Genomic DNA, 25,266 nt, shown 5'->3' with positions numbered 1-25,266 from the left:
GCATTCATGTCTTCAGCTGATGTTTACCAGCACCTGATTTACTCAGGGCTCTATGCTAGGCTTTGTGGGGACATGAAAATCACCAGGACATGATTCTACCTGCAAGGGCCCTGTTGTCCACAAAGGGAGAAAGATGTAGAGAGGAGGGAGGGTCAGGAACAGATGGCATTTGGCCTGAGTTTTGTTTCTGGGGTAAGATTCAGGTTGCAGGGGCAGAGTGGGGTGATGGGCCCTCGAGGAGGTCCGGGGAAGGGGCGGTGGAGTGGGTGTCCATGCCGGATAGTGGTGATGGCTTCTTCCTCCTTGGGTACCCGGCAGGAGTGTGTCATCTTCTGTGTGCGGGAGGAGCCTGTGCTGTTTCTGCGAGCTGCTGAGGACTTTGTATCCTACACGCCTCGAGACAAGCAGAATCTTCATGAGAACCTCCAGGGCCTTGGACCCGGGGTCCCAGCGGAACGCTTGGAGCTGGCCATCCGGAAGGAGGTGAGGGCCACCAGTGTGGGTGGGAGGCCGCCCTCCTGGTGGCCTTGGACACCTTAGCTGAGCCCCAGCCCGTCTGCTCTTACTGGCTCATGCTTGCCCCTTCTGCTGTCCCACCTGGGTCAGTGGCTGCTGCAAGGCCAGCTCGCGGGGCACCAGGGTAAGAACTTCTCTTCTCAGCTCTGTTTGCCTCCGCTCTTTCCCCACCCCGCTTTTCTCCTCCAAACTCAGTGTTCTTATATAGAAAAGGGTCTGGTGGAGGGCAGAGAGCACTCGACTGAAAGTCCCAAGACAGGTTCAGCCTTCCGTGAGCTGTGAGGCCTGGGCGGGGCCACCTCTCTCCCTGGGCCTCTGTTTCTGAGGTTCCTCTGACCTCCTCCTTCACAGCGTGGGGACTTGTCCAGGTCTCTGAGGCTGTTCACACGCCACAGAGCTGTGTAAATAGTGTGTAGGGGTCATGTGTCCCCCCTCCTCCGAGACCTCCCCAGACAGGCGCAGAGGTCGCGCCGGCTGTGGTCGTCTCCCCACCTCTTCCTCAGGCCTCGTCCCCTCCAGCTCCCAGCTGACCAGCCTCCTCCTGTCCTTCAGTCTGGTGGTTTGGCCAATTCCTGCTGCCCACCAGGCAGAGCCCTTCCAGCCTGACCACGGTGTGGGACGCATCAGCTGAGGTGTAGGTGGCTGCCCTCGGGCCAGCGGTCACCCTGGTCCCTCCAGCACTCCCAGGGCACAGAAAGCACCTCTGGCTGTAGTTCTCCCTGGAGGGCAAGCAGCCTGTCCATGGCCTCCGTGTGGCTTAGGTGCCTCCAGAGCTGAGCCAGCAAGGTCCATCATGGCCCTCTGGCCCCTGGCCTCCATCTAGATCCACGACTTTGCCCAGCTGAGCGAGAACAAGTACTACGTGTACCACAACACCGAGGACCTGCGGGGGGAGCCCCACGCCGTGGCCATCCGGGGCGAGGACGATGTGCATGTGACTGAGGAGGTGTTTAAGAGGCCCCTCTTCCTGCAGCCCTCCTACAGGTACTGGCCAGGCCTGCGCGGAGTCCCCAGCGTGCTGGGCGTGGGTGCTCGCTGGGCCTGCTCTCCTGGTGCGGCCTCAGTCTCACCGTCTGCAGGTTGGGCTGAGTCCGCCATGCCTGTGTCTCCCCCGGGAATGGTGGATATCTGGGGTGTGGGGTGTGTGGCTTACCTGATGGGCTGTTCCCTGTCACCTGGCAGGTACCACCGTCTGCCCCTGCCAGAGCAAGGGGCCCCCCTGGAAGCCCAGTTCGATGCCTTTGTCGGTGTCCTCCGGGTAAGTGGCGACTGGAGGAGTGGAGGGAGCTTGGTGGGGTGCGCAGGTGCTTGGAGAGGGGGTCTGTGTCAAGGCCCTGTCTCCTTGGAGATGCCTGGGTGGCCGTGTCTCCTGGAGGAAGGCCGAGGGGGTGGTGTGTGTCTGTGTGAGTGTGCAGTTGTGTGCTGTCTAAAGGCAGAGCCCGGCACGGAGTGTCTGGAGGACTGGGCTCTCTGGCTGTGGCTCGGCTCCTCACTTTGTTGTGTGATCCTGGATGACTCTCCTAACTTTTCTAGGTCTCAGGTTGCTCATTTCTTTATTAGAACTAAAATTTTTTACCCTCAGGTCTTCAGCTGATACTTCCTGAGTACCTGTGTTTCGGTCTGTGCTCCCCTGGGAGGTGGCCTTATTGAATTTGCAGTGTAAACTGCATAGCAGTGTGGCTGTGGCCGTGTGTCCCCTCTGAGTAGGTCTCACCTCCAGGGCCTCGCTGAGCCCCCTGGAGCCTGGAAAGGGGGCAGAGTCTGTGCTCCTGGGGCAGGTGGAGCAGACTGAGCTGTGGGATTTGGCAGAAGAGGCTGCTGGTCTGTCCCCATCTTGCCACAGACTAGGGGGGAGGCATCGATGTCGTGATGCCCCTCCACCCGCATCCCAGCTTGGCCCTCAGCTGAGGGCTTTCCGGTCACACCGTTCCCTGCTTTTCGTGGTCCTTTCCCAGGAGACCCCCAGCTTGCTGCTGCTCCAAGATGCCCACGGGCCTCCTCCTGCTCTCCTCTTCAGCTGCCAGACGGGCGTGGGCAGGGCCAGCCTGGGCATGGTTCTGGGCACACTCCTCCTGTTTCGCCGTGGTGGGGCCGCCTTGAGGCCGGAGTGAGTGGTGTGGGAGCCAGTGCCCCAAGGGGCTGCGGGGATGGGGGGAGGAGGCGGCGGGCCGCCCCAGGATGCTGGGGACACATCAGAAACCCAGAGCTACAGCTGGATATTGGGCATCGGCAGCTCCTTTCCTGGTTCACATAGACTTCCCTGGGTGACCTGGAGAAGGTCACTTGACCTTTATGGGCCTCGGTTTCCCCAGTGGGGCAAAGGCCTGTTGTTTCCCCTACCTGATTTGGAAGGGAAACTTGAGCATGTAGTCCAGTGCAGTCCAGGTGAATGGGAGGGTGTTGACGGCGGCCTTCGGGACTGCTGATTATGCTGTTGTCCCTGCCTGTCAGGGCTGCCCCTGTGAAGACCAAGCCGCTGTCCATGGAGCAGCTCGAGGTGGTCCAGAACTTTCTCCACACAGTGCCCGAAGGGAGGAGGATGGTGGAGGAGGTGAGCGAGGGGAGTGGATGAAGAGCTGGGGGCGGGGTGGTGGGGGAGCACTCGCTGCCCTTGCTGGGGCTCTCTCCTCCTCAGCCCTCCCTTCCTGACCAGTCATTCTCTTTGGCCCTCTGTTCTTTTCTGCCTCCCGCCGTCTTTCCTTGGCCCTGCTCCCTCCCTGCCTCTGTCCCCTCTCCCCTGCCCTGGTCCCTGGCACCAGGTGGACAGAGCCATCGCCGCCTGTGCAGAGTTGCACGACCTGAAGGAAGTAGTCCTGGGAAACCAGAGGGAGCTGGAAGGCAGCCGGGCCCAGGTGAGGCGCAGAGAGCTGCTGCTTTCCCTGGGTGAGGCCTGTTGACTGGCCCCTTTCAGCCTGGCTTTTCCTGATTGCTGCTGCTGCTTCCACGAGTAGAGAGCAGTTTTCAGAGGAAGGGGAGATGGGGAGCTGGGCCTGCAGGAAGAGAGGAAGTTTACTTTTCCTGATTGGGACCCCTCGCTGCAGAATAAACAGGATGGAGGAAGGGGCTGCTGGCGAGGTGCTGGAGACTTCTGACTGCAGACGCTTTCCAGGCTGCTCCAGGCCCCCTCTGCAGATGAAACACTTGCTGTTTCGTTGGGAAGACTGGGGTTAGGTCTAGCCCATCTTCTAGAAGAGCGATGCGCTCTGGGCTGTCTCAGCAGGCCTGTCCCAGTGCTCTAGAGAAAGGAGGCTGGCTTGACAGTGTTTGCACACAGCTCATGGAAAGAATCTAAAGCCCACAGAGCCTTTTTCTTCTTTCATGCTTAAAGAAATATCATTTAAAAGCAATACTATGGAAAATTGAGAAATTAGAGAAGAAGTAAAACTGCCCATCATCCAAGCACAGCTACTCTGAGCATTTTGGGCTGGCTTCCTTCAGTTTTCGTATTTCTGATGTTCTTTTGTAGCTTGTCCAGGCACATTTGCATCCTGTTGTTTCATGTAACCCTGTCTTTTCCATGTCATACCTGCTTGTCGTCGTTGAGATTTATTGCTGTGGAACCAAAGCCATTGCGAGGCCCAGCCTTCCTTGGCCTGATTACCGGGCTTCTGTTTCCGGCTTGGCCACCTACAGGCATGTGGGCCTGGCCAACCTCCTTCACTGCTCTGTGCCTCCGTTTCCCCACACATAAAGTGGGGCCACGAACAATAACTGCTCCATAGGGTTGTTGTGAGTTAGGTGAGCTCAGGCCATAAAGTCTCAGAAGGGAGCCCGACAGAGCAGCTGTTCCTGGGCGTTCCCCTGCTGTGATGTACAGGCCCCTTCCTGTTGCACAGTGGGGTCACCAGTGTACCTACTTTGCATTGAACTGCTTCATGCAAATGAGGCTTTTTTGTATTTAGGATTTTTCCCCTTATAAGGTCTGGATTAGGGCTTGACAGACTATGGCCCACAGGCCAAATCCAGCCCACCAGCTGTTTTGATAAATAAGTTTGGTTGACATGAGGTCTCGCCAATCCATTTATGTGCAATCTGCAGTGGTCGTGTGCTGCCTTGGCAGCATTGAGCTGTCGCAATACAGATCTGGTGGCCCGCAAGCCTAGAATATTTACTGTCTGGCCTTTTATAGAAATAAAAGTTTGCTGAACTCAGGCCTAGATTCCCAGAGGTGGGATTAATCTTCATCCAAGGGCATGGCCTCTTTTTTTGTGCCTATACGAATCTCACTTGCCCTCCAGAAGGTGGTGCCAACCCAGCAGGAGAAGCCTGAGATCCACAGGTGAAGAGAAGGACCCTTGGAATTCGCTGTGACAGCCCCCCTGCCCAGTAAATGCTGGGGCGGGGAGGGTCACAGCTCTTAGGCGGGGCCTTTGGCTCAGGGAAGGGTGTTTATACACTTGATGCTTCAGCACGGATTGTGTGGGTGCTGCTGGGACCATGCAGCGAGGCCCAGCCTCTCTGGGCACAGCCTCATCGAGAACTGGAATGCTTGGTCCAGCAGCAGCTGTGGTCACCAGCAGCTCTCTCTGAACATGGATGAACCACAGCAAATGGGCTAGAGTTAGATGCTTGCAGGAACTTCCAGCCTGGCAAAACAGTGTCATGAAGGGCAGGATAGATTGCCCTCTAGGGATTTCTGAGGCTTAACTTCCAGGGATGGGGTTGGGTGGCCTGAGCTGCCCCATCTTTACCGCTGGCCCTTCCGGGTCCCTCCCTCTCAGGGAAGCAGCAGCCAGCACGGTGTCCAGCAGAGGGCGCTTCAGAGCCTGGAGCGGTACTTCTACCTGATCCTGTTTAACTACTATCTCCATGAGCAGGTGGGGCTGGGGGATGAACGGACACACGCCCCCTTCTCCTGGGGCCCCTCCAGTCTCCCCACTTGGTGACTGGCACGGGGTCGCTCTGTGGGGCTAGGGAGGGGAGTGGGGACGTTTGTTGCTTTCAGAGGAAGGTGGGAATGGGGGAAGCAAAGAGGGACCCAGATAGAGGGACAGTCCCTGAGCAGGTCAGCCCAGGAGAGGCCCCATCTCTCTTTCCTCTGGGTCCATCTCTGTGTCCTTAGCCAGGGCATCGGGGCCTGGAAGGATCTCACTCCGGACATCCTGTTCCTCTTTCCCCACCCCCTTGCCCCTGCTCTGGGCCGTGATGGGTGTCTCCCGGGTCCCCCACCACGGGGTAGGCAGGAAGAGTTTGGGATGGCCCCGTGCCCCTGAACTCCCATCTCTCTCCTTGGGCTGCAGTACCCGCTGGCTTTTGCCCTCAGTTTCAGCCGCTGGCTGTGTGTCCATCCTGAACTGTACCGCCTGCCTGTGACGCTAAGCTCGGTGGGGCCTGTGGCCCCCAGGGATCTCATCGCCTTGGGCTCCCTGGTGAGTGTACCTGACTGCTGGGGAAGTGGGAGTGGTGTGGGCTGGCCCTGGGGCTGGTTACACCCCTGATTCCTGTGGGGTCGGGCTAAGCATTGCCCTCGATGATGATGGGTGATGGGATCTGCCTGGGAACAAAATGGGACCATTCTCAGGCCTTAAGAAGTGCTTGCAGCTCTGGTTACTGGTCAGTGCCTGCTCTTCATTATCAAACCTGAGTGCTCTGGGCAGGGAGTGAGGAGAGCTGTTTCTGGTAGCTTTGCCGCCAGTGTCGCATCTTTGAGTCTCAGCTTGCTTATCCGGAGAGTGGGCACCATCGTTCTTGTCCATGCCAGGGTGGTCATAAGGCTCCAAGCGTGCAAAAGTGCTTTGTAAACTGTCAAGTGCTGGTCTTATCCTCCCTCCCCCACGCCCACCTGGGGCCAGGCTCTGAGCCTCAGTGGCTGCTGTGGGTCCCAGGCTTGCTGCTGTCCTGACAGGGGGCAGATGACCTCGTCTCCCCGGATGCACTCAGCACCGTCAGAGAGATGGACGTGGCCAACTTCCGTCGGGTGCCCCGTTTGCCCATCTATGGCACGGCCCAGCCCAGTGCCAAGGTGACCGCCCTGGGGGGCACACTTGTGGGGATGGGGGAAGGTGATTGAGCCCTTTCACTGATGGCCCCCCTGTCCCCCAGGCCCTGGGGAGTATCCTGGCCTACCTGACTGACTCCAAGAGGAAGCTGCAGCAGGTCGTGTGGGTCAACCTGAGGGAGGAGGCCGTGCTGGAGTGTGACGGGCGAACCCACAGTCTGCGGCGGCCTGGGCCCCCCATGGCCCCCGAGCAGCTGGAGGTGGGGCTCTCCTGCCTTCTACCACCCCTATGTTGGAGGCTTTCTCGGGAGCTGGCCTGAAAGGGTCTTCAGAAGCTTGTATGCTTCTGTTGTACAGTTGGAGAAAACGCCCCGAGAGGAGTGTCTCAGGGAGTGACTGATTCAAGGCTGTCATGCTAGCTCTGGGTCTGGTTATAAACCTGGAGGCTCGAGAAGGGGCAGTGATAGGCCCAAAAGCCAGGACTGTCCTGGCCGTAGCCGGCTCTGGTCTTTCAGGGCTGGCCTGGGGGTTGCCTTGTGGCCTGAGCACTCTGTCCCACCCTCCCCTAGAACCTGGAGACCCAGCTGAAGGCCCACCTGACCAGGCCTCCCCCAGATGCCGAGGGCCCGCGGACCCACAGGTTCCAGACGTGCCTTACGATGCAGGAGGTCTTCAGCCAGCACCGCGGGGCCTGCCCCGGCCTCACCTACCACCGCATCCCCCTGCCCGACTTCTGCGCCCCTCGCGAGGAGGTGAGAGGGCCAAGCGGCTGAGGCCTCTGGGGCGGGGAGGACGCCCTCGCTGTCTCCCTCTGGCCTGGGTCTTGGCTGTGGGCACAGCTCCCTGGAGGGGCAAAGAGCTTATTCTGCATGGTTTCAGAGTGGCCTCCGTGGTTTATTCATGCCTTCCAGGGTTTGCGTTTATGTGTGTGTGCGCACACGTGTGTGTGCATGTGTTTTCTGTGATATAAGTGTTGTGGGGTGGGTGAGCATGTCTGTGCTGTTGGTGGAGTCTGTGTGTGTTCAGAGTGGTTGTGAGTGTGGTTGTGGACTGTGTATATGTGTGTGTGTGTGGTGGGTCTGTGTCTATGACGGGCTTGTGTTTCCCCTCACTTGGCTCTGTGGTCTGGTTGCCTGTAGTTTGTTGCCCCCTAGTGGTCATGTGCTGCAGTGCTTGGCGGAGGTCCAAACTGCCCTGAAGCTGGGACCTGGGTTGGGTCGCAGTAGGGCGGGGGGTCCACATGCAGGCTGGGGGCACAGCACTTGGGAATATGTACGTCCTCCCTGGCGGGTGGTAGCACCTGGAGCCTCAGGTGTGTGCTTGTGTGCGCTCACCTGTCCAATGCCAGGTTACATGGGGGTGTGGCTGTTTACACGCACATGGTACCTCAGTGAGCTGAGTGTGTGCATACCAGGTTATGAGCCTGACACGACCAGGCACTGGATGGGCACTCCCAGGGCAGCTGCCGGGGTTGCCATTGGGAGGGACGGGCCGCCTTGGGAGTCTGCAGCAGGAGCACCCACTGACTCCAACCTCGGTTTCCCTGTGCAGGGTTTTGACCGGCTGCTGGGGGCCTTGCAGGCTGCCCTTGCCAAGGACCCGGGTACTGGCTTCGTGTTCAGCTGCCTCAGCGGCCAGGGCCGGACCACGACCGCCATGGTGGTGGCTGTGCTTGCCTTCTGGCACATCAGAGTATGTGAGGACAGGGGTCTGCTCCGGCAGCGGGGGCCAGTTGGTCCCTGGGGACCTCGGCAAAGGCAGGAGGGTCTGGGGGCTGAGCTGGTGCCTGGTGTGGTCCCAGAGGCCCCTCCCATTAGCCCTGGGCAGATGACATGTGGGCTGGCAGACCCCCAGCGTGGGCTCTGGGCACGGGGCTGTGGGAGGGTGCAGTCTGGTAGCTGGCTCCCAGTCCCAGCGGCTGTCCTCTCTCAGGGCTTCCCCGAGGTGGGCGAGGAAGAGCTCGTGAGCGTGCCTGATGCCAAGTTCACCAAGGGCGAGTTTGAGGTGAGTGTGCCCCCTAGGGTCCCCGGGGGACACCTGCGGGAGGAGAGAGGGTGAGTCTCTCTGGCAGGTCTGGAGGGATGTTCAAAGCTCCTCCCAAGGCCATCACCTTCTTCTACCTCCTCGTATCTGTGCTTCCCTGTCTCCATTTCACAGATGAGCAAACCAGGACACAGGGTAGCTTGGCTCTGGGCCCTGGCTGATGGCTGTGTGAAGTGGGCTCTGGCCCTCTCCCCTTTCTTCCTGGCCCTGCTGCTGGGTGGCTGTGTGCCCTGGGGAGGCCACTGGCCACTATCTTGTCTGGGTAACATTGACGACCGCCTCACAGGCATCTGGGGCCTGTCTGTGGCTGGTGACCTTGTGCAGGGCCATACTCCACCCCACCCCGTTTCAGTTCGGGGTCCTGGATAGACGCACTGACCTTGCACATTTAGCCACCCGGGTACTTACCCCTGCCATGTGTCATCCCTCCTGACACCCTGCAGGCATGGCAATGTCCCTCCCTTCTTGCAGACGGGGCATGTGGGACTCAGGCGGGCACGGGGCCACCCAGTGTCAGCGTGGTGCTCAGCGCCTGCCTGCCTGGCCAGCCTCGCCAGTGCCCCCTCCCGCCCTGCCCCTCCCTGCGTCCTGACGCCCCGGCCTCCGTGCAGCTCCTCAAACTCACCAGGCGCTGTCAGCCTCTGGGCCTTTGCATATGCTTTTCTCTTGCCCTGGACCACTTCTCTCTTCTTTCTCCTGGCTGATTCACAGATTCTTTTCCTTTTATTTTTTTATTGTGGTAAAATATGCATAATATAGAATCTGTCTTCTTAACCGTTTTTCAGTATACGGTTCTCTGGCATTAAGTACATTCACGTTATTGTATGGCCTTCACCACCATCTCCAGAACTTTTTTTTTTTTCCCATTTATTTTTATTAGTTGGAGGCTAATTACTTTACAATATTGTAGTGGTTTTTGTCATACATTGACATGAATCAGCCATGGATTTACAAGAACTTTTTCCTCACGCCAGATTCACCATATCCCCTAACTCCCCATCATCCCACCCCTAACCCCTGGGAGCCACCATTCTACTTTCTCTCTCCATGAATTTGACTATTTTATGTACTTTCTATAAGGAGAATCATGCAGCTTTTGTCCTTTTGTGACTGGCTTATTTCACTCTACATAATATCTTCAAAGTTCATTCATGTTGTAGTATGTGTCACGATTTCCTTTTTCAAAAGGCTGCATAACGTTCCATTGTAAGTACTGACCGTGTTTCATTTATACATTTATCTGTCTCTGGAGACCTAGGTTGTCCTCTCCTTTTGGTTATTGTGAGTAATGCTGCTGTGAACATGGGTATACACATATCTGTTTGTCTCTGCTTTCAATTCCAGAAGAGGAATTGCTGAATCAATTGGTAACTCACTGCCTAAGTTTTGAGGAACTGCTGTATTATTTTCCATAGCAACTGCACCGTGTACATTCCCACCAGCCAAGTACAAGGGTTCCAGCGTGCATCTCCACATTCTTCCCAACACTTGTTGTTTTCTGTGTGTTTTTTTAATAGCCTTCCGAGGAGGTATGAAGTGATACTTCGCTGTAGTGTTGATTTGTATTTCCCCAATGACGAGTGATGTCGAACATTGTTTCATTTGTTTTAAGGCCATTTGTTTATCTTCTTCAGAGAAATGTCTGTTGCGCTCATTTTTTATTTAAGTTGTTTTGTTGTTGTTGAGTTGTAGGAATTCTTTATATATTTTGGATGTCGGTTCCTTATGAGGTATGTGATAGTTTGGTGGGTTGCCTTTTTACTCTGTTGATAGTGTCCTTTCATGCAAAAGTTTTCAATTTTTTTTTTTTTTTTTTTTACTACACCATGCAGCATGAGGGATCCTAGTTCCCCAGCCAGGGATCAAATCTGCACCCTCCTGCAGTGGAAGTGTAGAGCCTTAACCACTGGCCCGCCAAGGAAGTCCCAAAAGTCAAATTAGATTTTTTTTCTTGTTTTCTGTGCTTTTGATGTCACGTCCAAAAAGTCATTGCTAAGTGCAGTATTATGAAGCTTTTCTTCTAAGAATTTTATGGCTTTAGCTCTTAAGTTTAGGCCTTTGATCTATTTTGAATTAATTTTTGTGTATAGTATAAGGTTAAGGGTCCAAGTTTATTCTTTTGCATGTGGATATCCAGTATTTTCAGCACCATTTGTTGAATAGAATGTCCTTTCCCCACCTAATGGTTTGGCAAAAATCTTTTGACCGTATACACGACGGTTAATTTCCAAGTCTGCCAGTCCTTCAGATGTGATAGTTAGAACTCTCTCCATTCACATCCAGTCCTATGCCAGGAGCTCTGTATGTGCTTCCTTCTCCACCCTTCACAGCCCCCATGGGTTAGGTGCCCTGGCTGCTCCCAGTTGATGCAGGGAGCCAAGCTCATCACCCTAGAACCGCATCAGAGATGGGATGGGACCAGAGCATAGCCAGGAAGTCAGCCTCTGAATCTGTGTTCTAAAGTTATATCCTGTGACCCAAGGATACTCTGTACCCACCCTCACCCATCTCTAGCATCCTCATGTCTAGACCGCTTCCTCTGTGATTAATTCAGGTCTGTCAAGCCCACAGTCCAGTGGGGAGCATTTAATAGAGTGTGAAGAGGGCTGAAATAGACATTGGTGCTGAGGGCTGAGGGTATACCTTGGGGGAGTCCAGGAGGGCTTCGTGGAGAAGGTGATATTTGAGTGCATTTTAGAAGGATGAATGAGTCTGCCTGGGGCTGTGGGGAGGGGTAGTATGCAGAGAGGATCAAGTGTGCAGAGGAGGGCGTCTGGAAAGGGCAGGACTATGGGAGGCTGCGGTTGGGCAGAATGGAAGGGTTTGAGGTGGGGGCCACTGATTGTGAGGACCTTGGAGGGCCATACTGTGTGTTTGATCTTAACCTTGAGGCCAGCAGGGAAGTAGGGGAGGTCGGGATCAGAGTCTTATGCTGGAGGGCCAGTGTGTGGAGGAAGGCATGGGGAGGGGAAGCTGGGGCCTAACTGAGGATGGGCCTGCCCAGTGAAACAGGAGCCCAGTTCCCACTGGTTGGTCTTGAGGACCAGTAGTGGTGAGGCAAAGAGGGAGGCAGCAGGATGACCTTGGGTTTCCGGCTGGAGCTGGTGACAGCCAAGGAGAGGAAGGGGAGGAACGATTTACCAGGAGAGGCTAAGAGTTTGGTGCCTTGCATTTGAAAAAGCTGCAGCCCTCTGCTGGGGAGCTGCCCCTGGGTCATGCTGGGGGTCTGCCTGTGGTCCATACTCCTCTCCAGTGAAGTGTCCCACCCAGAGCTCGGAATCCAGGCATGGATTAGTCCAGAGGTCCTCCCTCTCCTCCCACTGAGCTGTATCTCCACCCCTGCCAGTGTGCCAGCTCAGGGCCAGTCCCTCTGAGAAACACAGGGATGAGGGAGATCTACCCCCACACCCCAGCCCAACCACCATTGTGATCCTGCTAGGATGCAGCTGTGGAGGTGGGTCAGATTAAGAGAAGGGCTGAAGAGCTGAGTTAGTCGGGTTTTGGTCTTTTGTTCATTTAGCATCATCCACGGAACACCTCCTAGGTGGAAAATCTTGCTCTTGGAGGGGTCAGGGAGCTTCTTATCTGGTGGGGAGTGGATGTGAGCAAGTGAGCACGTGGGTACATGAGATGGATAAGTAGGTGGCGGTTGACTTTGGGGCTCTGAAAGGACTATGTGGGCTTTTGGGGTGGGTAGACTCAGAGGGCTCCAGGAAGGCATTGGGCCCATAGGAGGAGTTCTGAGTGAGGCTGGGAGGCAGGTGGGGTCAGACACTGGGGGACCTTGTAAGACGTGGGGGAGCTTTTGGTTTTTATGTTGAGTGTAAGGGAGCCAGGAAGAGATTGAAGGTGCCCAAATAGGAAGCGCTCACATTTATACTTTTGTAAGGCCTCTCTGGGGAGGGGGAGGGGCTGCTGCAGTGGGTTGGGGGTGCTGGAGGCCTGGATCGCTGCTGGCGCAGGGTGTGGGGGTGCAGGGTAGACAGTCAGAGCAAGATCCACAGCAAGTGACTGGGAGGGTAGCTGGGAGGAGCCCTGCACTGCAGAGCGTCCTTAACTGGCCCAGCCTCCCCAGGTAAAGGGAACGCTGTCCACACTGGGTTTCCCAGAGCTGGGTGTCCCCAGAGTGCCTGCAGGGTGGAGGGAGAGCCCGTGGGGCCCCATCTTAGGCTTATCATACACCCGCTGGTCACCCCGCCAGCCCCAATTACATGACAGTTATCCATTTTATGGATTAGAGTCCTGGCTAAGGCTCCATTTGAGGCAAGTTTCCTACTGCTTGAAAAAATAAGCCCCTTGGGAGCCCTGGCCTCCGAGATACCCGGGAACGCCCTTGGGCCCTGTCCCTGTCTGAGAAGTGAGGGGCCGTTAAGGCCAGCACGGCCCTTAGTGTGGGCGAGCCAGTTGCTGGCGCTGGAGGCCCCCGACTTGGTTTTCGTTTGGCTCATCCTTCGCCTCTGGCCCCAGGTGGTAATGAAGGTGGTACAGCTGCTGCCCGATGGGCACCGGGTGAAGAGGGAGGTGGACGCGGCGCTGGACACGGTCAGCGAGACCATGACGCCCATGCACTACCACCTGCGGGAGATCATCATTTGCACCTACCGCCAGGTGAGCCCCGGCCCACGTGCCGTCCCCGCGTGCACAGCCCAGGAGGGGGCTGACCTGCGTGCGAGGTGGCTAGGGCGCCCCACAGGACCCTCAGGGGCTCTCAGTCCCTTCTCCGCCTCCTGGAAGTCAGGGTGATCTCTGACATGGAAGCATGCCCAGCCCTGACTTTCCCCACTGGATTCTGCAGTGCTCGGTGGGGTGTGTGCAGGCGTGAGGTTCAGAGGATTCGGCAGCTGCTGTGGCCCTGGGACCCGTCAAGGATGTGACTGCTCAGAAAGAACACCCTGTCCTCATCCCTGTAGTGCCAGGCATTCACCCTCCAGTTTCTGGGCCACAGGAGGCCCTGGGGGTCCTAGGGAGGAGGCAGGTGGGTGGATGGGGTCCTGGGGAGCAGCTGTTTAATATCCGGCAGGAAAGCCATCCAGTGTTTTCACAGCTGATGCTGCTTGAAGGACTGAACATTCAATTATACAAATCAGAAGTTTTCTATAAAAGTCCAGATTTCATATAAAAATTCAGAGTTTTAGCTGATCTAGAAAAAACAAGCCCTCTCGGCAGCCATGGTCCCAGGCACTCTGTCGCACGTTGCCTGGCTGGTGCAGTTACCCAGCCCACGGGGGCTGCTCTGGCCATCAGACTCAGGGGCCTCTGGCCTCTGTGTGGAGCATACTGACCTGTCTAATTCTGTTCCTCTCTGACCCAGTGAATATGATTGTCTGCTGGGCAGAGGTGGGTGCTGGCGTGGGAGGGGACAATTGTGAAGGGAGTGGGAGCTTTGAGAAGACTGTGCCCCAAGTGAGTGAGCACCCCCCTGGGTGCTGACCTGCGGTGGGGCAGCGGTCCCCAAGAAGGGGCGGCTCCGAGCCAGCCCCACGCTCGGCCTTCACTGGGCACCCGTTGTGAACGTCTGATCCAGGCCAACCTTTGCTCAGGGTCACAGATCAGACCACGTTTGGGGGAAAAGGGTGTTTGTCTGGAGGCAGGCCATCTGGGGTCAGGTTATGCCCAGGGTCAGCGGTCAGTTGGAAGGGATACCAAATTTGGGGTGGGGAAAGTGGTTAAGGAGCTTCAGCCTTTGCTGAGCTTTGAAAGATGGACTCCTTTTCCCCACGGCCAGCCCCGCCCTTTGGAGTCGCCTGTGGGTCTCCCTCATGGCGGTCTGGTACTCTGCCACCAGGTGGCGGCAGTGAGCTGGGAGCCTGAGCTCCTGCTCCAGAGACGTTGAGAGCAGAGAACCAAGCTTCCACTTCTCTCTGTAGCCAGAGGCCTGAGTCGTAGGAAGGGAATGCCTAGCTCTGCTTCAAAGTACCGTAGGTCCCCTCCCGATGCTGACCACACTCAGTCAGAGTACCCCTCTTCGCAGCCTCTTCCTCTGGCCCTGCTAGCTCTTCTCTGCCTTTGGGCAATCCAGGGATCCGCCCACCCCACCAAAGCTGATAGACCCTCCCCTCCTCTGAGCTCTGCAGTCATGGATGTTCACTGTGGGGCGCACAGAGGGTGCAGCAGGGGGCATCCGGGGGGCATGAGCCTCGGGGAGAGAGGAGAGGTCCCACAGAGCAGGCCTGGAACCGTCCTGATGTAATGAGAGCCAGGGGAAGTTGCTTCAGATGGGAGGGACCGCATGGGCAAAGACCAGGAGCTGGAAAAGTGCAGAGAGGTCAGAGGTGGTGAAGGTGCTTCGGTGCCCACGAACACAGTTGTGTTGGAAATTGTCAGAGATGGGATTGGATGGGTAAGCTGGCTCTGCTCTGTCGGCAGTGGGAGGGAAGGGTGGTGTGGCTGGAACTAAGTATAGTAGATGCTCTGGCTGCCTTTGGAGTTTGGGGTGTTTTAATGGAAACAGAACCAGCGGAAGACTCTCGTTCCCTCCCCATCAGATCTGGCCACTTACCCCTATTCCAAAGGCCAGGATGGTGCCAACCTCTGCTGTGGGAAGAGGGGAACCCCTGAACCCCATCCCTGGTGTTGGTGGTTGGGGGATGAGGGCCTGGGACAGAAGCAGGGTACAGAGTCATTCCCCAATGTGGCCACCAGGTGGCCCCGGTGAGCTGCACTTGGGCTAAACTCAAGCACTGACGAGCTGAGCGGCCTGCTGCTGCTGCTGCTGCTAAGGCGCTTCTGTCGTGTCTGTCCCTGTGCGACCCCATGGACGGCAGCCCACCAGCCTCCCCTCTCCCTGGGATTCTCCAGGCAAGAACACTGGAGTGGGTTGCCATTTCCTTCTCCAGTGCGTGAAAGTGAAAAGTGAAAGTGAAGTCGCTCAGTCTTGTCCAACTCTTAGCGACCCCATGGACTGCAGCCCACCAGGCTCCTCCATCCGTGGGATTTTCCAGGCAAGAGTACTGGAGTGGGGTGTCATTGCCTTCTCCTCGATGGGCCTGACACCCTCCAATTCAATTCTTCTCACCCTGGCTGTACAATAGATTCACCTGGGAGCTTTAAAACAAGCCCATGCCTGAGTTCCATCCCCAGAGAGTCTGATTCAGTTGGTCTACTAGGGATGGGGTGGCCAGGGCATGGATCTTTTCCTAAAGTAACTTAGATAATTCCGAAGAGCAGTTAAGGTTGAGCACTGCATACTCTAAGCCAGGGCCCCCAACTTTAGGAGTTTCCGGAGTACCTGGAGGATGTTAGATGCACGTTGCTGGGCCCAGCCTGACCTTTTGCTTCTGTAGGTCTGGGTGTCTAGCAAGCTCCTAGATGCTGTTGCTACTTTTGGGCGGGGGCCACACGGGGGGTCTAACATGTCGTGTCTTGCCCTCTTGCTCTCTCCTTTGCTTTTTAAAAAATATATATATTTTATTGACGTATAGTTCACTTAAAACATTTCAGGTGCGTAGCAAGGTGATTCAGTTATACATGTACATATATATCATTTTTCAGATTATTTTCCATTACAGGTTATTATAAGATATTAGCTATAGTTTCCTTGCTCTCTCCTTTCGTAACAGTTTTTTTGAGCTATGACTCATACACCACACAAATCACTTTACATAAGTCAATGGTTTTTAGTGTATTCACAGAGTTGTATAATCATCATCACCATAATCAAGTTTAGAGTATTTTCATCGCCCTAAAAAGAAACTTTCCATACCCATTAGTTATCATTGCCCCATTTCCTCCCTTCCCCCAGCTCTAGGCAACTACCAGTCTGCTTTCTATTTCTGGGCATTTGCCTATTCTGGACATTTCATATACTTGGAATTATACAATATTTAGTCCTTTGTGACTGGCTTCTTTCACCGAGTATAGTCTTTTTGAGGTTTATTCTAACTGTAGCATGTATCAGTATTTCACTCCTTTTTATGACTAAACCTTCTTCTTGTTGTATGGATAGATCCCATTTTGTCTCTCTCTTCATCAGTTGATGGACATCGACTGTTTCTGTTTTCTGGCTATTATGAATATAAAGCTGCTATGACATGTATTTGTGTGGACGTCTTTTGTAGGAGTGGAATTGCTGAGTCATATTATAACTTTAGGTTTAATCTTTTGGGGAAACTGCCAGACTGTTTTCCAAAGTGGCTGTGCCATTTTATATTCCCATCAGCAGTGTGTGAAGGTGCCAGTGTACTGCATCCTCACTATTACTGGTGATTGGCCTTATTTTAAAATTTAAAAAAATTATTTATTTATTTGGCCATATTGGCATATTTCCTTTGCATGACTTGTGGGATCTTAGGTCCCTGATCAGGGACTTGAACCCACATGTTCTGCAGTAAAAACATGAAGTCCTAACCACTGGACTACCAGGAAATTCCCTGGAAATTGTCCTTTTTTGAGTCTAGCCACCCATGATAGTTGTGGTCCAGACGATTAGGTGGCTTCTTACCTGGTCACTGAGGACTTTTGTGAGTGAAATAGGACCTGAAGTCCTTGCCTCCTGTCCGTCTCTCTGCCTCTCTAGGAGACAGTGACTGGGTGCTCTGGCAGTGTGGAGTGATGGGTTTCCCTAAGGTCCATGAGTGGGGGTCAAGCAGATCCAAGAGGAAGGGGAAGTGGGGTGCTCTTGCTGACAGAGTCAGCTGGGAAGAGGCAGGGATTCAGTTTGGGGAGTATTGCCATCTTAACAATAGTCACTCTTCTAACCCATGAAAATGAGGTATCTTTCCATTTACTTAGGTCTTCTTTAATTTCTTACACAATGTCTTGCAGTTTCCAGAGTGTAAGTTTTGTACTTCCTTTGCTAATTTTATTCCTAAGTGTGTTATTTTTATGCTATTATAAGTGAAATTGATTTCTTAATTTTATTTTTTAGTTTGCTATAAAAATTTTCATTTTTAGTTGCTACTGTATAGAAATATAACTGGTATTTATATATAAATATATATATATATGGATCTTTTATTTTGCAATCTTGTAGAACTCATTTATTAGTTTTAATACTTTTTATTAGTGAATTTCTTTGAATTTTATGTATACAAGATCATGTCATCAGCAAACAGAGATATATACTTTTGTCTTTCCAATCTACATGCCTTTTATTTAATTTTCCTTGGTAAGGTCTTCATGTACAATGTTGACTAGAAGTGGCAAGAACAGACATCTTTGTCTTGTTTCTGATCTAAAGAGGAAAGCTTTCTGTCTTTCACCATTAAGTATGATGTCAGCTATGGGTTTTTCACAGATATCCTTTGTTAGACTGAAGAAGTTCCTCTGCATTCTTAGTTTATTGAGTGTGTTTTTTAATGAAGAGATGTTAAATTTTATCAAATGCCTTTTCTCTTTCCATTGAGATGATTCTTTGGCTTTTGCCCTTATTCTGTTGGTGGAGTGTATTATTGGAAATGATTTTTGGTTTTTAAACCAAGCTTGCATCTGTGGGATAAGTCCTTCTTGGTCACGGTGTATGATCTTCTTTATGTATAGCTGCATTTGGTTTGTGGAGGATTTTTGCATCAAATTCATAAAAACTACTGATCTGTGGTTTTCTTTTTCTATGATGTGTTTGTGTGGTTTGGCATCAGGGTGATGCTGGCCTCATACAATGTTGTGTATGTGTGTGTGTTAGTTGCTTAGTCATGTCTGACTCTTTGTGACTTCACGGGCTGTAGCCTGCCAGTCTCCTCAGTCTGTGGAATTCTCCAGACAAGAACACTGGAGTGGGTTGCCATTTCCTTCTCCAGGGGATCTTCCTGACCCAGGGATCGGACCCAGGTCTCCCTCATTGCAGGCAGATTCTTTACCGTCTGAGCCACCAGGCAAGACACCCATACAATGCTACCCTCTAACGTTTACAGATGGGGATACAGTAGCCTAGAGAGGGAGAGAGGGTATCCCAAGTGTGTTAGTCAGCTTGAGCTGGCATACCAGAATCCCACAGACTGCGTGGCGTAACCAAGAGAAATTTCCTGTCTCACGGTTCTGGCGGCTGGCAAGTTCGAGACCAAGATTCTGGCTGATTGAGTTTCTAGTGAGGGCTCTCATCCTGGTTTCCGTACAGCTGCCTCCTCACTGTGTCCTCACATGGCCTGCGCGTGTGCGTGCGTGTGTGTGTGTGCGTGTGCGTGTGTGTGTGCGTGTGTGTGCAGAGACGGGGGAAGGCAGGAGGCTCTCTGGTCTCCTTTCTTATAAGGACGCTAATCTCAGAGGCCATCTAATCATAGACTCCAGAAGTGCTGTTACAGAACAAAGACAGGGCCGGAAGACCTTACCCCTTATTTCACACACCAGTTTAAACAAAGGGAAGGACCTTTCAAGGGTTGCCAACACGTGATGTTGTTAAATGTGTTCATTTTAAAGGAAGAAAGGAAGGAAAGGAGCGAAAATGAAAAAACCCAACTACTATCTAACATGGTTGGTGTTTTATAAAAGAAAGGTTATTTTAATACCAGAAAAGTAGAGTGAGTGTTCTCAGAATAGAGGACAGGTCTTGAAGAGATTCATATGTCTAAATGCTTGTGGACTTAGGGAACTGGTCACAAACCTAGACTTGGGACTTGCAGCTTTTGGCAACGAGGCCGCTGTTTACTTCGAAAGGCAGCATGCCTCCTCCAGGGTCACCCTGCACCTGCCCTGGCCGGACTGGACCCAGAGTCCCTGTCCTGCCTGGGGGCAGGGTGACCTGAGCTGTCCCAGCGGCTTCCAGACTTGGAGCATCTGGCCTCCTGCTTGTGTGTGTGTGTGTGTGTGTGTGTGTGTGTGTGTGTGCACGCGCGCTTGTGTGTGTGTGTGTGTGTGTGTGCGCGCGCGCGCGCGTGTGCATGCACCCTGGAATGAACTTAGTTATGATCGTCAATCCCTGTGTGGATGGGAAAGAAGCAAGTGAGATTGTCCTGGGTGGACTGGTGGAAGGATTGAGGATGTGGGAGCTGGCGGGAGCTGGGTTCTGACAGGGCCACCTTCATCCTCTCTGGCCGCCTGTGTCCCCCACCTGCCAGGCTGGACTGTTGCTGCTTCCTGGTAGGGCTGTGTGTGGGAGTGGCAAGGGGACTGGACGCACAGGGCTTGGCTGGTACAAAGTAAATGCTCCAGAAAGGGAGCCCCAAGGATCTTTGTGGGGCAGTGTATCCTGTGATGTTCTTCCTAGCTTTAAACCCCCTGAACAGACTCTTAGATTTTGGTGCCAAGGGGACTTAGAGAGCATCTGAACCCTTCGTTTACAGATGAATAGAGGAATGGCATGCCCAGGGTCCCACATGAGTTATCATAGGCAGAGCAGAGGTGAGAGGCAAAGACCCTCACTCCCAGCCCTGAGCCCCTCCCCTGATGCCCTTGACCTCCAGTCTTGGTCCTTGTTGCCCTGGTGGGCTGTGGGGGCTTGCTGAGGCTCCGGGAGGCAGCTGCTCCCTCTCCCCTTCCCCCTGATGGACTGACTCCTCTGGAATTTGGCAGCTGTGTCTCACTTCTGGTACGTGGCTCTGTATTTAGATCCCTGCCCTCCGGTTTCAAGCTGGAAGCCCTGAGGTGCGCTCCAATGGAGACCGCAGTTGTCTGCTCTGAGCAGGCCATGGTGCTGCATGTATATGCTTGTTTGCCCAGTTAGAGCCCCATAACCTCTGCCTGGCAACGGGTGTGCCACCTACATCAGCTTTCCACTTGCCTGGGAACATTCCAGGTCCAGTCCACACTCTGCTCACCTCAAGGTTTCCTCCCAGGAGCCCACCGCCTTGGGATTCTGAGACCCTCTGCAGCACATGGCTCCTCGGCTTCCTGCCCTGCACCCCAGAACCCCCAAACAGTGCATTTCCCTTCCCTGCCAGGTCCAACAGTCGGCTTACACCCTAATCCCAAGCAAGTAAGAAAACAACTCCTGGAACTTGGCGAGTGCACTTCTTCTGGCAGTAAAACCATTTCAGGGCCCTTGTTGGAGACAAGCAGGAGGATGTGGAGGTTGCTGCTCTGTTGAGGATCAGGAGGGATCCTGATCCTGATAATTGGAGTGTGTGTGAGTCTCTGCACAGTGAGGTCACACAACAGTGATGAGGACTGTTTGTTGCTTTTTTTGTGGTTATGGGAATGATATCAGACCATTACCCAGTCTCCCAGGAATGGTTTCAGTTTGCCTTCCCTTTCTAGCCTTTGTGCCTGTGCACATATTTCCTCTAACAGGAGGATCGTGATATGTGCCCAGGCGGTCCTGTGAGTTCACCTGGATGATGTTCTTGAATTGAAATGTGCACTCAGTTAGCACATGCTTACTGAGTGCCTGTCCTTTATCTGGGGATGGAGTAGTGAGTGAAGCTTCACTGAGATTACCCTCTGGTAGAATGAGGAGAGGCTCATTAATAAATAGTTGGGGCTCATGGACTTTTTAGCCTGTCTGTTGAATAGCCATTATATCCCCATATGTGATGTCGGCACGATAACGTGGTGGAGTGGACATGTCCCAGCATCCCCTGCTCTTCCTGTGGAGGTGGCCCATGAGATTGCTTCCTGTTGTTCTCTGAGCAGGTGATGGTACCGTGGATCAACAGCATGTGCTGCTCTTTCATCCACGTGGCTTATTTCTGTAGGCTGATTCTTAGAAGTAGGATTATTGACTGAATTGAAAAGTAGGAACTTATTTTTTGTAATTATTTTGGAAAATTTCAAAGTAGGGAGAATAATTCCATGAACCCTTGTGTTCCCAGCTTCAGGAATCAAGACCAGTCTTATCTCATCTGAGGCCCTGCCAATGCCACCTACCACACTCTCTGGATTATTTTGAAGCTAGTCCTAGACTGAATATTACCTTCTCTGAAATATTTCAGCATATACATCAGAGAAGGGATCTTTTAAAAAAGACCATCATAATTCCATTATCACACCTAAAACAACAGTGATTTCTCAGCCTGCAATACCTAGTCGGTGTTAGATTTTCTTACTGGTCTCCCAAGGTCTTTCTGCAGTTGTATCAGGACCCAAAAGATCCACAGGTGGCATTTATCTGTTGGGACCTTAAGTCTCAATGAATACAGCACATTTCCCCTCCTTTCCTCCCCTGAAGTGAATATGATGAGGTAACTGGTTATCTTCCCGGGCGTCCCATAGTCTAGATCTTGTTGATTGCTCCACAGGGTTTGGTTGAGCCTGTGCTGCAGTCTCTGTGCTTCCTGTAAACCTAGAAAATTGGCTCCATCAGATTTGGCTTGGTGTTTGGCCGGCACAGTCGTGGGTGATGCTGTGTGCTGCCGCTGCCCTGGAAGGCCCTGTGGTCTCTCTTGTGAGCTGGCAGCCTCTGGCGCTCATCTTCTGGATTCCTTATTTTATTGAGGGTTTACAAAACGGTGATATCTTGGCTCTCTCATTCCCTCTGCATTAATTGATTGCAGTGCTTCCAGAAAGGGACTCCCCGCAAATGCTGTGAGGGCAGGAAGGCAAGGCCAGTGCTTGCTTTTCCCTAGATTTGCCATTCCCAGAGGAGCTTTGGGAGATGCTTCTCTGAAGCTGAAGGGAGGGACTTAGTGAGCCCTAATGTTCCTGAAGACTCGGATGGCCCTGGAGTCTGTGTTGAGGGTCTGGGGCTGACTAGGTGGGGGTGGTCTGAGAGAGGGGGTGGTGGACGGGAGGCTGGGAGTTGCTGGAGGTGGGAGGACCCAGGCCCCATGTGTCCTTGGCCAACTGGGAGGTATCCTTGCCAAGCTGACTGTACATTTTCACATCCATGGTCTGGCTCAGGCTTCACTGTGTGGCTGTGCCTGACCAAGGCAGCCTGTAACATTACCTGTGTTTGAGGAGGGGAGGCACTGGGCTTGCCTAAGAACACACAGCTGGTAGATGACGGCGGGAGGAGCGTGAGACCCCAGCCCCTGACTCCCAGGTCAGGCCCTGTCCACTGTGCCCCACTGCTACCCAAGGAGGAGAAGGCACCATTTCCCCTCCCTTGCCCACCTCCAGCCCCACTGGGAGAATAGTATGACCTGGAAACCATGGCCCCGGCCCTTGTATTCCTGAGTAGGGGAAGGAGGCCAGAAGACAAGAACCCATCTCAGACTCAGGTCATGGCTATAGAAGGGCATGGGACCAAACCTGCACACACATTTTCCATAGAGACAGACCTTCCCTGATATAGCAGCCGGGGCAACTCTCTCCACTGAGGCCTGCTTCAGGCTGCTGGGCCTCTGGGCTGCAGCTCATGATGCCTCCTCCATTCCAGAGCGTCAGTGAGATTGGGTCAGGGCTCGATCACCCCATGTATGTGAAGGGGCCAGAATGCTCAGGGTGTTTCAAAAAAAGTACCTCAAATGGAAAAATTAAAGAGAAAATCCTTTGAGCTAAGCCACTTCACGAAGTTGGGGTAGAGGTGAGAAGGCTGGGCCCCTGACTGAGGAGAATCCAAGATGGCCACCATCCCGTAGTGGTGACACCATCTGGTGAATGAGTTGTTTCCTGCTGGGCCTGGAAAGGGAAAATATTTGTGACAGAAACCAAGGTCAGGGCTCCTGCAGGAAGTCCTGTTAGAATCATTAATGCCAGGGGTACTTTTCCTTAGCCTTGGCTAGTGATATTAATTCTGTATTAGTTCTGTGTTTAAAGCAGTATGGTGTGTCTCTCTTCTGTCCCTTCAGAAAGAGGTTGAGGAAAATCTGAGGTGAAGGTAGCCACAGAGGGAGATGTAAAACGTCCCTTGGTCTCAAATTGAGGTTTCTTTTATAGACTGATGCTTTAACTTTGAGCTGTTCTTTTGAGTTTCCTGAGAACTTCCCTCTCTTTCCTTGGGTCCACAGAACAGCTGGTGAGGAGGTGAGGGTGGGTTTTATTAGACCCATTTTCCTGAGGAAGACACTGAGGCTTAATGAAGTTTTGTGACCAGCTGAAGGCAGGATCAGAACCTGTCTCCCAACTCCTTGGCCCACCTTCCTTTCCCTCACTGCCACAACCCAGGAATGGTTCTCTTGTGGCAGAATAAAAGGGTTGGCAAGGAAGCCACCAGCCCTTCCTGGATGCACCACCCTGGGTTGCTAAGAGGTCAGAGAGGTCCAGCTCAGCACCCCAAGGACTAAGATTATTTCTTAAGAAAAATGTAGAGAGAGACAGCTCTGGCCCTGACCCCCACATGGGGTCTCTCTCAGTCTCTCCAAGACTCTGGCTTGGCCAAAATTGTTCCTTGGAGACCTCATTCCGGTAGGTAAAGTATCTCAGGTCCTGCAGTTAGAGCAGTCCTGGAGTGCTGTGAGCTGTCACGTAAAACGTGACAGAAGGATTGTTCCTGAGACTGTTTAACATCGGCCCAAAATAGAGCCAATGGATTGGTGAGCAGCTTTCAGATGGAGTGGGTGTTTGTAGTCTGTGTGTAAGCGTGAATGTATGAATGAGTGTGAGTAGGCTCATGTTCTCAGTCTGAGACCTCCTTTGCTTTTCCTTCTTTCCCATCACATGGCTGAGCTGGAACTGCTTCCATCCTCTAGGCGTACTTTCCTGGTTTCTTCAACAGCGTCCATCCAGTGAGCACTGATGGTGTGCCAGGCATGGTTTTCGAGCAGGCACCATCAGACTTGGGATTTTCAGTGGTTTAGAAGGGGTTCACATCTCAGCCCCAGGATATTCCCCCCTCTCCTGATACCTAGCCTACAGCTGCTGTTGTCAAGTTTGTGATTGTTGCTGGAGTTGACTCTTTCTGCTGATTGTCTCTGTTCCATGCACAAGGGCTCATCTCTGAAACCCTGACTCACACCCTGCCTGGCTCGAGCAGGACTCCATGAACGTCTGCCCGTGAGTGGATGGAAGGGGGAAGAAGGAATAGTCACTGTGTGATTAAATAGGAAACTGGCCCCCACCATCTCTGTACCTTTTGGTTCTTTGTCTACATTGTTGGTCTCCAGGAGAGGGCGCTCTTCTGCAGAGACTGAAAGAGCCCTAGTAGGGGTTGGTAACCTGGGTGTTAGCCCAGGCTCTGCTGGTAACTTCCGGTGCAACCTTGGGCCCATCGCTTTGACCTGCCTGGATCTCTGTTTTTTCATCTGTCACTTGGGTTCACTACTGCTGCCCAGCCTGCTTTAAGGGGTGGTGGTGAGCCCCAGCCTGGGCACGGGCGATGTGGGGGTGGGCTGTAGGGTAGCTGGGACACCAGGCAGACTCCCTGGGTCGTGTGCAGGGACAGTGGGCTCCTGAGGCTGGCACCGTATCTGGTCAGCCCTGAATCCCAGAACCTGGCCTACGGGTGACAGTGTTTGTTGAATGAACAGCACACAGAGAAGCCCATAGTGCCAAGTTTAGCTCCTTCATGCTTTGAAAGTGCTGATCAAAATATGACATCTTCAGAAAGCCAGTTACCCACATCTGGGCTGAGGGCCTAATCCCTCTTGGGGATTAGGTGTGGAAAGCTTCCTTGGGCTTGAGGCCTGTCTTCCCCACAGGCCTGAGGATGGAGTCTGTAGGGACTCATGTGGAGCCCCCAAGGAGAGGGTAGCATTGAACTTGGAGAAGAAGGGTGGGGTCTGAACTCGGGAACCCTGCCCTTAGGAACTGCCATCTTTCTTTCTTTTCTTTAAAATATTTTGGCCGCATATTTCGGCATGTGGGATCTTAGTTCCCTGACTAGGGATTGAACCCATGCCCCCTGCATTGGAAGCTTGGAGTTTTAGCCACTGGCCCACCAGGGAAGTCCAGAAACTGACCATCTTTGAGGGCTGTCAGTCACCTGACCAACCTGGACCCTGCTTCAACTGGAGAGCAGTGGTTACCAAAGCAGGGCTTGTTCTTGGGGAGCAGGCTGGGAGAGGGCAGCAGGGGGCTCTGGT

The 25,266-nt window shown here is 53.4% G+C and overlaps 1 protein-coding gene across 5 annotated transcripts in view; it reads left to right on the top strand.

The window, feature by feature from the left end:
- Positions 1–25,266, top strand: part of PALD1 (phosphatase domain containing paladin 1) — an 81,046-nt gene that overhangs the window by 46,269 nt on the left and 9,511 nt on the right. For 4 of the 5 annotated variants that reach the window (XM_043476709.1, XM_043476708.1, XM_043476705.1 and 1 more), the window contains 14 exons: positions 319–483; positions 1,340–1,500; positions 1,699–1,774; positions 2,472–2,623; positions 2,968–3,067; positions 3,276–3,368; positions 5,238–5,333; positions 5,757–5,885; positions 6,362–6,478; positions 6,559–6,714; positions 7,024–7,206; positions 8,006–8,146; positions 8,387–8,458; positions 12,965–13,105. In XM_043476709.1, the coding sequence (XP_043332644.1) occupies positions 319–483; positions 1,340–1,500; positions 1,699–1,774; positions 2,472–2,623; positions 2,968–3,067; positions 3,276–3,368; positions 5,238–5,333; positions 5,757–5,885; positions 6,362–6,478; positions 6,559–6,714; positions 7,024–7,206; positions 8,006–8,146; positions 8,387–8,458; positions 12,965–13,105 (1,782 nt within the window). The remainder of the gene's footprint in view (positions 1–318; positions 484–1,339; positions 1,501–1,698; positions 1,775–2,471; positions 2,624–2,967; positions 3,068–3,275; positions 3,369–5,237; positions 5,334–5,756; positions 5,886–6,361; positions 6,479–6,558; positions 6,715–7,023; positions 7,207–8,005; positions 8,147–8,386; positions 8,459–12,964; positions 13,106–25,266) is intronic. The other variant, XM_043476710.1, reaches the window with a different exon arrangement.

The sequence above is a fragment of the Cervus canadensis genome, chromosome 8, assembly GCF_019320065.1.
Source record: "Cervus canadensis isolate Bull #8, Minnesota chromosome 8, ASM1932006v1, whole genome shotgun sequence".
In the NCBI taxonomy this organism is placed as follows: domain Eukaryota; kingdom Metazoa; phylum Chordata; class Mammalia; order Artiodactyla; family Cervidae; genus Cervus; species Cervus canadensis.
This window is presented reverse-complemented; position numbering and strand designations above follow the sequence as displayed.